General features: G+C 35.3%; 1 protein-coding gene across 4 annotated transcripts; it reads right to left on the bottom strand.

The window, feature by feature from the left end:
* Positions 1–421: 421 nt before the first annotated feature.
* On the bottom strand, positions 422–12,879 carry LOC136232269 (katanin p80 WD40 repeat-containing subunit B1 homolog KTN80.1-like). 4 transcript variants are annotated; one of them, XM_066021329.1, is made up of 20 exons: positions 12,799–12,879; positions 12,575–12,605; positions 11,930–12,060; positions 11,519–11,636; positions 10,966–11,192; positions 10,782–10,884; positions 10,397–10,467; positions 7,745–7,819; positions 7,529–7,672; positions 7,224–7,383; positions 6,066–6,587; positions 4,501–4,557; positions 3,310–4,421; positions 2,755–2,877; positions 2,345–2,419; positions 2,134–2,246; positions 1,518–1,634; positions 1,350–1,418; positions 1,001–1,183; positions 422–916 (listed from the first exon to the last, which is right to left on the bottom strand). In XM_066021329.1, exons 2-19 carry the CDS (start codon positions 12,597–12,599, stop codon positions 1,123–1,125), a joined length of 3,303 nt encoding a protein of 1,100 aa, XP_065877401.1. In that variant the 5' UTR covers positions 12,600–12,605; positions 12,799–12,879; the 3' UTR covers positions 422–916; positions 1,001–1,122. The 4 variants fall into 4 exon arrangements, with proteins under 4 accessions (XP_065877401.1, XP_065877399.1, XP_065877400.1 ...); XM_066021327.1 differs by having other exon boundaries at positions 12,575–12,868; XM_066021328.1 differs by having other exon boundaries at positions 422–1,183; positions 12,575–12,868.
* Between the last annotated feature and the right edge of the window lie 1,683 nt (positions 12,880–14,562).

Genomic DNA, 14,562 nt, shown 5'->3' with positions numbered 1-14,562 from the left:
AACGTTTTTGTAAATGAGCAACTTCAAACTCCCAACAACAACAACAGATCTAAGAAAATCTCATTTTCCGTTAATATAGTTGCATACCTGTGCAGCTGAAGTAACACTAGCATCCAAGTGTAAGCAAAGTTAATATTGACTAAATTTATACATAAGGTGACTAATTTATACATAAGGCGCATAAACGTGGAACCAAATTACCGAAAACAATGGACTGGCGTTGGATTTTCTGTTAAAGGAGTCTAAAAATTGTTTGTTCTATAAAACATAACTGCTAATATTGCACGATTTTATATATAAAGTCCAAATTTGTTCTCCTCTAATAACCATAGGGATAATACCCAGGTTCAACAAAGTTTTTAGATGAGCCCTCAAACCTCAACAGTTTGCACTTCATAAGAATTTCGAATTGGACAATTCCTTGAAAGAAATATATATATGCATTTCATTGAATATAGTATCGTTTACACGAGGATCGCCAACCAATTACATCCATCTTATCATTACAAAAAATTATCAAGTCAAATAATAGAGTAAAATCACAAGCTAACCAACACAATTGTTCATTCGTACCGTTTTGCTGCTCAGATATAATTTTCAAGTCAAATAATATGTTTTAAGTTGCTGAGAATGAGATTTGAGCAGCAAAACCATATGAAAACAACTGCAACTGTCTGATTGATTTATCTTGCGATTTACTCAATTATTTTCTTGTTTCTGATTCGGTTTTCCTGGCAAACAGCTTGGGTTGGATTTTAACAAAAACCCCAATTGGCTCAACTTTGTACAGCCCTAACGACGACAATGCTGAGAATCAAAGACTTATGGTGAAAATATTTAGTAATGCCGGAACGATATTGAGCACCTTCCGTCATCACAATAGATGGCAAAGCACGACGATGCTTTAAGGTCACCACTGCACGAATATATTAGGTAATGAAGCTGATATTGACTATGGAATATGCAGCAGCGAAGCAAAATTAGATGCATATGAACTCACATTGCGGAGTAGCATCACGTTGTTTCTGTCAAGGCTGTTTCTTTTAAAGGTGTGTCGACTATCAGCTGAGCCACCGCCCTCTAATACTTGCAGCAGAAATTGGCTGTAAATGGCAGCGCTGGTTATGATTGTTGAAGAACTAGATTCAATTCCATAGCGGATTTAGCCACCAGACCACCTCTCCTGCAGCAAATCAAAATTTACAAAGAATTCTGATTATTATCAGGAATTGAGGAAGAAGACAAATGTAACATTAAAATTTGTTCATCATGCAGACGAAGTTATCATTTAATATACAAGTTTTCATGGTCGGGGAAAGAGAAAGAAAATAATCAAGTTAGCTGCTTGCCTTATGAGAGCTGGAAGAAGTTTCTCAACACTTTGCAGCTGGATGAAGCACTGCTTGCAGCATTCTAACCTGCAACCAAATTAATATATAAGCATAATACAAACAAATTAATGGAGTCATTTATGATATTGCTAAGCGAATATTCATGCAAGTTTCAGTTATCACAACCTTTGCTCTGCGTGGAGATCAACGCCAACAACTCGAGGAGCTGAAACAGTCGAAGATACTACTGAGCCAAAGACGGCCACAAGCTTCAATAGCATCTCCAATGAAATAATTGTGTGCCTGTATATTAATAATGTAAGTCAAATTTCTGTTAAAGAGACTCCGGTCTGAAAATGAAAAGCCATATAATGAGATCAAAGACTCTGTAGTCTATTGGATAATTAGAATGTTTCGAAATTCTATAATCCCTTACATATGAAATTCTATAAAAAAAAAATTGTGTTCTTTGGGGCATTACACCTTACACCTAGTGATGCTTCAACATGTCAAAGGACATTTCTGCAATAAGGAGTATTCGCACTTGCAAATCTTATAGCCTATGCATGCTGCTGAATTAATGTTAGCCATGAAAATAAGCTAAGAAATAATGCCCGTCATGAAAAAATGCTAAGAAGACCCTATGACAACATTCAGAGAATCAGTAGCAGTTCTTTGATATTGTCATAGTAGCAGGTTGTGGCTAAGATTTAGTAAGGGCTTCGGTAAGATGGTGCAATATCTCAAATTTTAAATCACCGGAAAACCCTAGAAATGAACGTTTATTTTCCAATATAATTACCTTTCTGTCTTACTATCTAGTAAGCCCACAAGCACAGGAAGTAAGCAAGAGAACAGATCTAAGTTAAGAATCTCCAATTTCTCCACGAGAACACTGATTACGTCAGCTTGCACCTGAAGCAGATAATTTTATAGCAAGATAAACCATTGGTTACAGTTTCAGTCATCAAAACCATAAATGCTAGACAGAAACTAATCTCATAAATACCCACAGAATGATCTGGAAGTTTCCTCAGGGCATTTATGGCACCTTTAATGTCGTTCCGTACCCAAAAATGTTGAATCACCTGCGGGGTGAAATTGATAGTACTAAATAGTTAAATTCACCTAAAAAGGGGAAAGGAGGAGAATAGAAGCAAGAAATTTTTTGAGATGGAATCAGGCAACTGGAAATATGACTATACTAGGCTTTGAAGATAGATACAATGTTAAAAGTACTATTTAGAATAATATCAGTTGTTGCTAGCTAAAAGTCAAATTATGGGAAGGTCAGCTTGCAAGGCTCAGGTACATTTAATTCAGAAGCAAAGCTTTATTCCAGCTCAAATCACAAGGAGAACTTACCAAACAATTTAGCATTATCTTGAATACATATATTTAAGATTGAACTGGCCAAATTTACCTGTAATTTTGTCAATCTGGATTTTAGGGTGCTTAAGAACACATCATGGTTTTGCATTATATCTTCATTAACATCCCTATAATTTGATGCAATCAAGTCCCTTCCAGAAATCTGAGGCTCCTCCTGTCACAAAAAAGCGAAGAACTGAGCAAGTTTGATTCATAAAAGATGAATGCCTAAGCACATATGAATTCATAAACTGATTCTGAAAATAAACCAAATTTCAAAAATATGTTCTTCCCTAGGAAAACAAAATTTTGGTCATGAGAAAAAGCATGTTTTCATTCATTACTAGCCAATTACATCTTCAAACAACCAATTAACAAATAATTTTTACAACACCAATTAGCTGATTGATGAAGTCAGTATCTTGGATGAGATTTGCTTCAACTTTGAAAGTTCTCTCATAAAATTTAGCTAAATTATAGAGAGCTCATCATTTATATCTACGAATTCAATACTTTGGAAACTGAACTTCTAGAATCAATAGAGGTGCCAATTTATGCTTATGTCCAGGCCATACAAAATCTTCCTTTAGAGAGCGAAAAATTATACCTGAAAGGAAGGTGTTATGTGCACCTCCTGTACAACGCAAGGGGTCATATTGGCAGCTTTAGGAGGTGAGCTGATACGAGGGGTCACAGTAGCTGTAGAAGGTGATCTGATACGAGTGGTCATATTGGTAGTTGTAGGAGTTGATCTGATTCGAGGGGTCATATTGGTAGTTGTAGGAGGTGATCTGATACGAGGGGTCATATTGGTAGTTGTAGGAGGTGATCTAATACGAGGGTTCATATTGGTAGTTGTAGGAGGTGATCTATCAGCTCGAGATATAACACGAGGGGTGACATTAGCAGTTGGAACAGGTTTTCTATCGGTTTGAGGAATAACCCGACAATTCATTTTAGCTTCTGCTGCCTGTGTTTCTGGTATAACATGAGGGACTGTAACAGTTGCTACTGAGGGTGTTCTATCCACTATAGGTACAACTTGGGGGTTTGTTAATCTTCCTACTGAAGATGTTCTCTCAATTACAGGTACAACTCGGGGAGTTGGAAGTGTTGTTACTGAAGGTGTTCTATCCATTACAGGCACAACTAGGGGGGTCGGAACTGTTGCTACTGAAGGTGTTCTATCCATCACAGGCATAGCTTGGGGGGTTGGAATATTTGCTACAGCTACAGGTATAACTAGGGGAGTTGGAAGTGTTTTTACTGAAGGTGTTCTATCCATTACAGGTATAACTAGGGGGGTTGGAACTGTTGCTACTGAAGGTGTTCTATCCATCATGGGCATAGCTTGGGGGGTTGGAACTGTTGCTACTGAAGGTGTTCTATCCATCATGGGCATAGCTTGGGGGGTTGGAATAGTTGCTACAGCAGGTGACTGATCCATTTCAGGCATACAATGAGGGGTTTTGAGAGTTGCTGCTGTAGGTGAGTTTTTTATTTCAGGTATAACACAACGGGCCGTAGCAGGTGCTAGAGGAGGTTTTTTATCTGCTTCAGGTGTAATAAGTGGGATGACAGTAGTAGGTGTGGTGGGAGTGCTACTTATTTCATGTACAGTTTGAGAAGCCGTATTTATTGATTGATCTTCATCGCTTAACTTCTCTCTCCTTTCAAACCGCTCAACCAGAGAGCGTGTCCTGCCTGATACAACAGCAACTGCCAAGAAAAAAAATGATAATCAATTTTGACCAATCAGCTAATTAACGAAAATCAAATTGTAAGAAAACTGACAAACCTCCATTAACAATTTTAACAGAGGGGTCTCTTCTATTTCCATTAACTGATTCATCACCTGAAAGGAAAATGATAATAATCACTACCAGCTTTGAATATATATAAATCGCTTTATGGATCCTGAAAGCGGAAAAGGAGATAAAAGTTGATAGAAACATGAATCACTGCTATCAAACTCGTATGAGTTACGAGTCGAGTCAGCTAGGTTTCGAGCCGTCTCTATAGGGAGAATCGAACTCGACCAAGACTCGTCCGAATCGGTCCTGAATCAGGTGAGTCATCCGACTCAGTGGAAAAAATAAATAAAAATTAACAAATAGCAGCGAGTGAGCTAGACAACCAATGAGCAATGGTGAGCTGAGAGGGGGAGCAACTTAGCAGTGACAGGGAAGGAGAGAACCAGGGATGAAGGAGTCTATGATTTGGAGCAGGGCAGGGAGGACCGAAGAGGGAGAAGTGATTTGGAGCAGGGGAGGCAGTCGCAATTGCAGAGAAGTGAGAGGGAGGATCGATTAATGGCTTTAGCAATTGCATAGAAGTGAGAGGAGAAGGACCCATTTTGGGAAGGAGATTATAAAGGACGTCATTAAAGAACCAACTGGAATAAACAAGCAGACCCTGAAGGGACAATAAACAATAACCAATAAAATTGTTATCTATATGCTTATTAATGGACAGTATATAATAAAACAACAACACAGAACTCAAAATAAAATAAAAAATTTCAAGTGTGTAAAATTAGAGGATTTTCACATTTCAGGGGACTGCAAGAGACCCACACATAAATAAATAAATCTGCATGTATATATACCATGAATTTGAACCAAATTTTACAATTCGATTCACGAAAATGGGGATTTCGAAAATCTCGATTTGACAACTATGGCATGAATTAAATTTGAGAAGAACTTCTAAGGGTCCAAGAGTAGAAAATCTGGTCATAGTTGTGGAAGAAAGACAGCTTCGCCTGTTGTACAAGTGTATTTCTAATTTTCTGTCAGATGAAGAAATGAACACCCAAAACAAGAAAGGCAAGCAATGATGATGATTCTAAATTTTATATATTTAAGCTTGGGGGAGTGATGTTATCGAAAGCATCGCCAAATCAAGTTTCTTGCTATCCTAAAAGACAAGGTGTAAATTTAAATGATGGCCCAGAAAAAGAAACAATCAAATAAGCATGGTTAGTAAGAATAAGGTATTCATATGAAAGGCCAGACGAGATGACATGTGATCAGACAGAAAGCAACTTGGGATATGACATAATGAGAACTACAACAGATAGCTTGACAATACTCAACAATTGTTAGTTTAAGCTTTATGTGTAGTGAAGGTACGACATTAGAATCTCAACTAGAGCTGTTAGGGGTTGGTAGTCCACTAAAATCAAAGCAACGGCTAGAAAGGCCAGTATAAACTGAAAAACCCAAAGTTTGCCTATCCGCTATTATGGTTGCTGGACATTAGCAAAAACTCATGTGGAGAATAACAAAGCAAAAAGCTCGAATTTTGAGAAATAGGAACTGAAAACTCACACTGCAATGCAATATCAGAATAAGAACTTACAATTTTCCCGAATAGATGGTGCCTCTGGGGACAAATTCATTTCAAATTTCTTGGCAACACTGTTGATACTAGAACTTTTTTCCTCAAGTGATTTTTCTACTCCATCTTCTGATACATTCAGGCTTTGTAACTTCATATCCATCACAATCTCTTTCTCACTAGGCACATTGCCAAGAGCTTCAGATGCAAGTGCTACTGCCAGCTTCTCTACATCAGCCTTGATATTTGAAGGCCTCCGCACATGAGCTGGCCTGAGCAACATGCCAGGTTTCGTACGTGAAAAGGTGACAGTTTCTCTTTCAGCATTGGAAGAGGTCTTCTCCATGGGAATATCCCGAGGTACGATAGTTGGAGCAACAAAACTATTCAGTGCTTCTCCACCAGATTTTGCATTTGCTCCCATTGTGGGACTCTTCTTTTCTGTTGAAGGATTTCTCATTTCCTTCAAATCAAAGGATGGGACCACTTTTGGCAAACTCAAAGGCCCAACTTTTTGTGAGGAAACCAGATTTGCACCAGCAGCTTTACATGATACATGAACAACCCATAAAAAAGGATAAATTAGAAAGAACGACAAGTGTCCATCCTATGTATGCATACTGGCTATGCTTATGCATGGACCAAACACTCATGCATAATGGTAGTACTCCTACTTTGTCTACCACAAAACCAACACTATCACATTTCAAATTTTAACTATCTGACTATGCATTTGGAGTACAAACAACACTCAACTTGGATCGCCCAGAATCAGTCTTGGTGAAGAGTCAACTGTCTGTGTACATAGACAAAAGCCCCCTTAAGTGACACTCCCCAAACAAACACAAACCACCCAAGAGACTATAAAAGAAATTGAAACAGAGGATGAGAGAACCATTACTATCCTATATTATTTGAATCAATGTTCCCATGTTTTATTCTAAATGCTACTCCAAAATTTTATATAAATTTTTTTAAGGCCAATGCAGCAACTGTTATCAGGAAAAATTTCTTTTATCATCATTGAATTTAAACTTAAACAATGGGATCAGTACCTTGAATACAGAAAATGCAGCAATCACAAATCGAAAGTAGGACAGCCAAAATTAAAATTATTAGGAAGCATCAATGACTTCGCCCACAAGATTACAGGAAATGGATTTTTTCATAAAAACTTACAGTCTATGTATATGTTCTTTATTTCTTTGATCTCATAATCTGGAGACATCCTTGTTCCACTCCTTACTTTTTCTGAAGAATCACTTTTGAGGATGTTAAACTTCTTCTCTGTACAGTCACTTTCTTCTGGTACAAAACCAACTCCGTATGGTTCAATATGCTGAACAAAATGAAACAAAAGTTCCAGGACTTAGATAATTGCATAATAAATTTTCAAAATTCAGGGAAGGGAAAAGATGGTACTGGAAACCACATGATTCGGATAATCAAATGAAAATTCCATCGAATCTTTCAGAAAAACCTACCAATGTATCAGCTACCCAAACAGCCACAGAATTTTGATAGGATGAGCAACCCAGAAGCTTTCCTTGACGAATGCAGAGGTCACCAAGAGTAGACCAGCTAACATCAACAGTGTCATGGCAAATTACAGGCTCCCAAGAATAAACCTGAGTGTAAGAACAATTTAGAATGTATACTATACAATGTAAAAAAAGAGAATCATGAGCAACAATCTGAACCTTCAGGCTATCATCCAAGCCACAGAAAAGAGTCCTTCCGTCAGGATGGAATGTCATCGTGCGTACTCCAGTGGCCTGGAAAGTGGAAATCAAAACATTTTAGGCAATGAAATCATATTTACTAAGCTTAAACATAGGAATTAATGTAAAGAAGAACAGGAGATGCAAAAACTCAAACCAAAGCTGAAAGAGACCAAAAACATAAACACAGGTTTGAACAGCAGCAAGAAGCCAGTATACACATCACATAAATTTGTTAATGTGACAGATAAATTGTTACGGGCACACGAATAGGATCTCGTCACAGGTCTTTTCACAAGAAAATCCTTGATTTCCCTTGCTTTTCATGCTCTTCGAATTGCCTAAGCCCAATTGGTGATTTGTAAGAGATCACCCTAACTCCCTAATTCTGAATTGTTCTCAAGATTAACCATTGATTTCTTATTGAAAAGTTGCCACCTCTAATAGGAGACATGAAGAAATTACAATAGGAAAGTTGTTACTTAGGAAAATTAGTATTTAGGAAAATTACTAGCATAACGTTTCCTAAAATAAAAATACTACTATCCAACTAATAGGAAACTAAATATAAGTAACCATCTAAGTAAATAAAATATTACTGCCTAATTAAATATAATAAAATAAATCTGCCTAAATAATCTTTCCATAACATGACTCCCCTCTTGGACTAGAGCTTGTCCGCAAGCTCAAATTGATAAACTGGTTCATCTGTCCTTTTTATTGTCCATTGCTTGATGAAAAATTGTTCACATACCTGAAAACCATTCCAAATTATCCCTCATTCCATTATAGGAAGGAAATTTGAACATGTTGTATTTAGGGATGATTGCAGCTCATTGTGCAACAACTTCAACTTGATAAGTTCGGAATGATTCGGCCTGGACTGATTGGTGGCTAACTGTGATTACACACCCTTCAAATCTCTTATCCAAGCTGTTGTCTTCAGGAATGGTTGCCGTCAGCACTGGATGTTCATCGAATGATTCTGATTGCACTGGTTTGTGACAGATGTTAGTTGCAGCACCTTGAACTTTTTTCTGTAATGGAAAAGTGTGACTCTATCAAGAGCCGCAATTCCTTAATTTCATTTTAATCTCGTTGTTAGATACGACAAGGTTAGCAAAGTTATGCTCCAAGTTAAGAACCCTAGCTGTCAATTGTTCGATTTCTCGCATGAAGACGGTTAAGATACCAATTTGTTATGGGCCCGTGAATAGGATCTCGTCACATGCCTTTACACAAGAAAATCCTTATCACCCTAACTACCTAATTCTGAATTTTTCTCAAGATTAACAATTGATTTCTTATTGAAAAGTTATAGGAGGAGACATGAAGACATTACAATAGGAAAGTTCTTGCTTAGGAAAATTACTAGTATATCGTCTCCTAAAATAAAATACTACTATACTATCTAACTAATAGGAAAGTAAATAAAATATTACTGTCTAAATAAGATAATAATGCCTAATTAATTGTAATAAAATAAATCTGCCTAAATAATAGGAAAATAACGTTAAACTTGATCTCTTTTCATAACATGAATCCAAATGGATCATTTGCACCTTATGAACGTCCAATGATTCTTTAAGGATTAACAGAGAGCTCTACTGAAAACTCACTAATACTCACAACGCAGAAAAGAGAAAGGATGTATATATCAATATGCTTAAATAATAGTGTTACACATTTGTTACTTTCCGTTTAATTTTCATTTTCATCTTTGCAGGAGGGCAGAATGGCATTCTTCTTTGATTTTGTTCTTTTGTTTGTTCAGTGGACCAAAACAATCTTGCTTAGATGCCAAGTGCTATACTCAGATGTCACATTTGACTTTGAGATGTTCTGTCAAAATGCCACTTCTAATACTAAAAAGAATATGATAAACCAAGCAGGAAAAATTCTCTCATTTCTTTTTTCTCGTTCCTAACTAAACCAAGAAAGCAAGCTGAAAAAACAGATACCCCCTTCAACACACTTTTTGCTTTTAATAATGTAAGGAAGTTAGGAGTACAATGAAAATATCTGTTGCAGTAAAAATATGCAAGGAGGTGTATTCATTTCAAAGACTGGATGGATATGTCCAAGAAACACCATTCATACTCCGCGAAATGGTGAAGGAGATCATACAACGAGATTAAGGTGATGTAACTATGACGGAACATGGATTTAAATCCATGTCCTTGCACAGTATTTTGGAAGTTGGAACAACGTAAAGATCATCAAACTAGTTCATTTACAAATATTAGGAAATAAATGCTCGAGAGCTTTGTGAAACTCCATGGCTTAGACAAAGTTATTATGGCATAAACGCATGCACTAAACTGCTACACCATATTGCCCCTTCTTTTTGTGCATATAAAATGATTAGCAACAAGCATGGGAAGATTGACTACAGTCTACAATTCTGATACTCCTTGAGAGGCATAAAGATATTATCATGCACATTCAAAGATATATGGAATCAAATTAGCAAAAATAAGTTGCATCCCATAGTTCAGAGTGCACTTAATCAAGGGTTTTCTTTTTCAGGCAAGAATAAACATTATCTCAGGCTCACAGCAACATAAACACTTTGTAGATACAACTATGCTTAATGATATTTCAATTCATAATCGATAGCAGTTTAACTACCTCGGGTCTGGTGGATCCAATCAACTCGAAAGTTTCCAAATCCCACAATTTCACAGTACTGTCAGCTGAACCTGAAAATTGAATGGCATGTCACAACTTTGTTGAGTATTTTGGAGAAATTGAAGAAAGCATGCAGATTAGAAAGTATGAAGGAGGCAGCACCTAGGAATAGGTATAGAAAAAATAAGCTTCAAAATCAAGTACATTAAGCAATGACGTATTAAAACTTCGGATGATATATAATCACTCATATCATGCCACCACATTAACAAAGAAGTGGAAAACATTAGAAACATATATAGTCATCAGAAAACTAAAATCATTCTCATACAAAAATGTGAAAACAGATTTTAACAGAAAGCTGTGTACAAAATCAAGTGCTCACCTGTGGCCAGGAGAAATTCAAGGGGATGGAACTCTAAGGATGTAATATGTCCTTCATGAAACTTAAAATCATGTAAAAGCTTTCCAGCAGTAAGATCCCACACCTGTTTAACAATGTCAGGTGAATCCAATCTAGGGAGAAAATTTAACTTGTGTTCTTCAATTGATAACGAGATAATTTATACCTTTACAACATTATCATATCCACCAGAAACAACCCATCGACCATCAGGAGTAAACCGGATAGTACTAATGCCTCGGGTGTGACCCCTGTATGTATGCATGCATCCATTCTTTCTAATATCCCAGATTTTCAGACTTGTGTCTGCAGAACCAGAGGCAAAGAACTCGCCAAATGGATGAAATTCAACCGCAGTGCAGTTTGACCTATGTCCAGTAAGAGTGCGAACCACTACACTTCATGAACAATAACAAATATATCAGAGTTTTACCAACTGTCCAGCAACCTCTGTTACATATGTAAGAATTCAAAAACAAGATTCGCATTTCTTGATTCACTTAGACTCTTACTGAAATGATATGAGCAAATGCGATCTCACTCATAAAAAATTTAACTTAAATTTAGATATCCTGATTCAAAGGTAAGGTTAAATGATTCTCACTGCATCGTCTATCTTTTTCTCCTTTTTCTAATGTCAGACTGATGCCAGCATAAATAGCACAACTTTTAGAATTTCCTATAAAGAAAATGTAGCTCAATAAAGCCAATCAACATACTTTTTGCTTCTTCCAAGTCCCAGAGCTTTATAGCCCCTGTGGAAGCACCACCAAGAATCAAAACTTCAGCTGAGTCAAAAGCTACAGCTTCAACTGGACTTGTATGGCCACACAAACTCTGCACATGAACCACAAGAAATACAAACTTATTCTTTGCGATGTAATAATCTGCAGATCCACTCAATGCTCCAAGAAAACAATTGGCATCCAGTTAAAATTAAATAATAATAATTAAAAAAAACTCTGATCATAATAACATGAAACTATGATCTGATCACAACAGGTCATACCCTGCATTTGTTGCTTTTAATAAGAAAGAAAATGTGCATATGGCACCAAACGGATCCTAACTGTTTAGCAATATTACATAGGCGCAAGAGAAGTAATTAAGAGACAAAAATCATGACTGACCATTAAGGAAGTCGGTCTGCCAATTTCCCAGAGATTGACTTTGTGATCATCACCTCCAGTGGCAAACATACTGCATGCCTTCTTCCCAATATTCAGGCAATTCACATTGGCCGAATGAGCCACAAATTCCTCTGTATTCATTTCAGTCAAGGAAGTATACTTACAAATGTTTTAAGGGGAAAAAATGAAGAAAAAGTAAAGCACTAGATCACATTATCTAACTCATTGCTCAAATTTGAAAGCACCCTTATTAGCTTAGCAGAAAACATCTTCTGACACAATTATAAACGGAAAAAAATTGAACAAAACAAAAGGAAGAGAAAGATAAACATAAAATTATTGCAAGATTAGTCGATCAAATCAACACAAGTACCATGTAAGATAAATCACACTCTAAATTGCTCATAAACCCCAGCTATCACAGCCAAACAAAAGGAAACAAAACAGATGAACACTCCAGATTAAGTAAAAGTTCCTATAGGAGGAAAGAACAGAAATTACAGTTTCCGATAACGAAAAACAGAAATTAATCTCCAGGAGAAACTAAAAATAGAAGGAAACAACAGTAAATCCCTAAGCACGCAACCAAATTCTACAAAATCCAAGCTGATTCGAGCTCAGCATTACTACATTAAAAAAGGATACGCAGTTTATATCCACGCTTCGCCATTTCTTGCTACAAAGAAGAAAAAAAAGCAAAAAGTGGATCAGGAAGGAAGGAAGTAAGAAGTGAGTTAACGGAGCGAGTTCGGAGTGAGAGAGATTTCCGGTGGTTTTGCTTCTTGGAATAACAGAAAAGTAGAAATCCAGAGGTGAAAGGTAGGAATTGGATTCGGATAAAAGAAGATGAAGAAGAAGAAGAAGATTACTGTTTTTGTTGATTTTCCTGAAATCTCTGAAACGAGAGCCGACGAAGCGTATGGCAGTTGGGTTATGTGAATAAAAAGACGACCAGCTGAATCAGAATTCACACCATGATTTTGACTGATCCATCTATTTCTCAGTTGCTTTTTCTTGGTTTTACTAAACTACCCTTTCGTTTTCATTACAATTTTATAATTCTTCTTTATTCATTTTTGCAATTTGTGGATATTAAAGCCATTGTGTTTGGTTGTGGTGGAAATAATTTCAAATAATAATATATTGTATTTGTTTATTTATAAAAATAAATGCAATGGGTACAAATTGGGTTAAACCATGTGCTAATTTAAAGGACTTATTTTCAATCTATTCACTTCAAATAGTTGTTTTTAACTTTATAGTTAATAGTATAAAATACAAAAAAAAAAATATATATATATATATATATCTTTTGTATCATTACAGTGGGCCCACCATCGTAATGGTAACATCATGGTTATCAAAACCGGACCGGTCAAACAACCGGAAAGGATAAAGGGTCAAGGGTTAGAGGTTCAATCGAAATTCAACCGGTATTAAAAAAATTATGTAAAAAATAATATTTTATCCATATTTTAACTTATAAAAATTATATAAATAAAATTAAAAATATTAAATTTATAAATCCAATCATGAATTAAAAATATAATAAAAATTCAATTTATAAAAAGACTAAAAAATATAAATTACATATTTCTAAAACTAAATAATTAGTATTATTATTAATATAACATATAAGTATAATAAAATAGTTATTATACAATTTTTTTTAGAGTTTTAAATTTTATTTTATGAAATATTTAAATATTAATAAAATATTATGAGTATTGGAATGATAAAATAATGTTGGTATAATATTTATAGAAATATAAAAAAATAATAATATTTCAAATATTTACTTTTTATAATGATTATATATATCTATATTGTTAAGATTAAACATAAGTTAATAATTGGTCTAGTGGTTAACCAGTCGTTTCTTATTCAAAGATTCTATGTTCGAATCCCTGTAAAAGCAATTTTTTTTTATTGAATATAAAATGTAACCCGATCGGTCCGGTTTGGTTCTCAAAACCATGGGTAACATTATGATGGCCCATCGTAATAAGACTATTTTTAACTACAAAATTAAAAATAACCCCTTTAAAAAAATTATTTCCCAACCATTACTAGGGTAGAAATCATTTTCATAAATTACCCCTTTTGAAGTTTAACCCATACAAATTGACGTTATATAGTTAATGATAATTAAACTTCACGTGTAATTAGGAACTACTTATTAACAAATGAGGAAACTACATGTGACTAGCTATCAGCTAAATGAAAGTGCATGGATAAGACTGATGAGGACGCAACTAAAATTGCTCAAGTTGATACTCGAGATGGATCTCCATATGGGAACATGAATTCACATGTGATTGTGAATGAAACATAATTGAGTGCTGCAACTCAGCCGCCTCCATATTGCTAACTCAAAGTCCGAGAATCCAACGTACAACATTTAAAACAAAAGACAATGAGCGGTTGAAGAACAAAAGGAGGAGTGAGAATTACAGTTCGGTTGAAGAAAATTTAAAAATAATAATTTATTAAATAAACTTAGTTCTTTTGATTGTATAGAGATAAGAATGACCTAAAAAAACTCAATTTTTTTTTATGAAAAATTCAAAATGCTAATGTTTAAAATAAAAACTAATAATTGTTGTTTTATAAATTTAACTAAAAATATTAAA

The sequence above is a fragment of the Euphorbia lathyris genome, chromosome 6 (assembly GCF_963576675.1).
Source record: "Euphorbia lathyris chromosome 6, ddEupLath1.1, whole genome shotgun sequence".
In the NCBI taxonomy this organism is placed as follows: domain Eukaryota; kingdom Viridiplantae; phylum Streptophyta; class Magnoliopsida; order Malpighiales; family Euphorbiaceae; genus Euphorbia; species Euphorbia lathyris.
The sequence above is the reverse complement of the archived record's forward strand: the minus strand, read 5'-3'. Positions and strand labels throughout refer to the sequence as shown.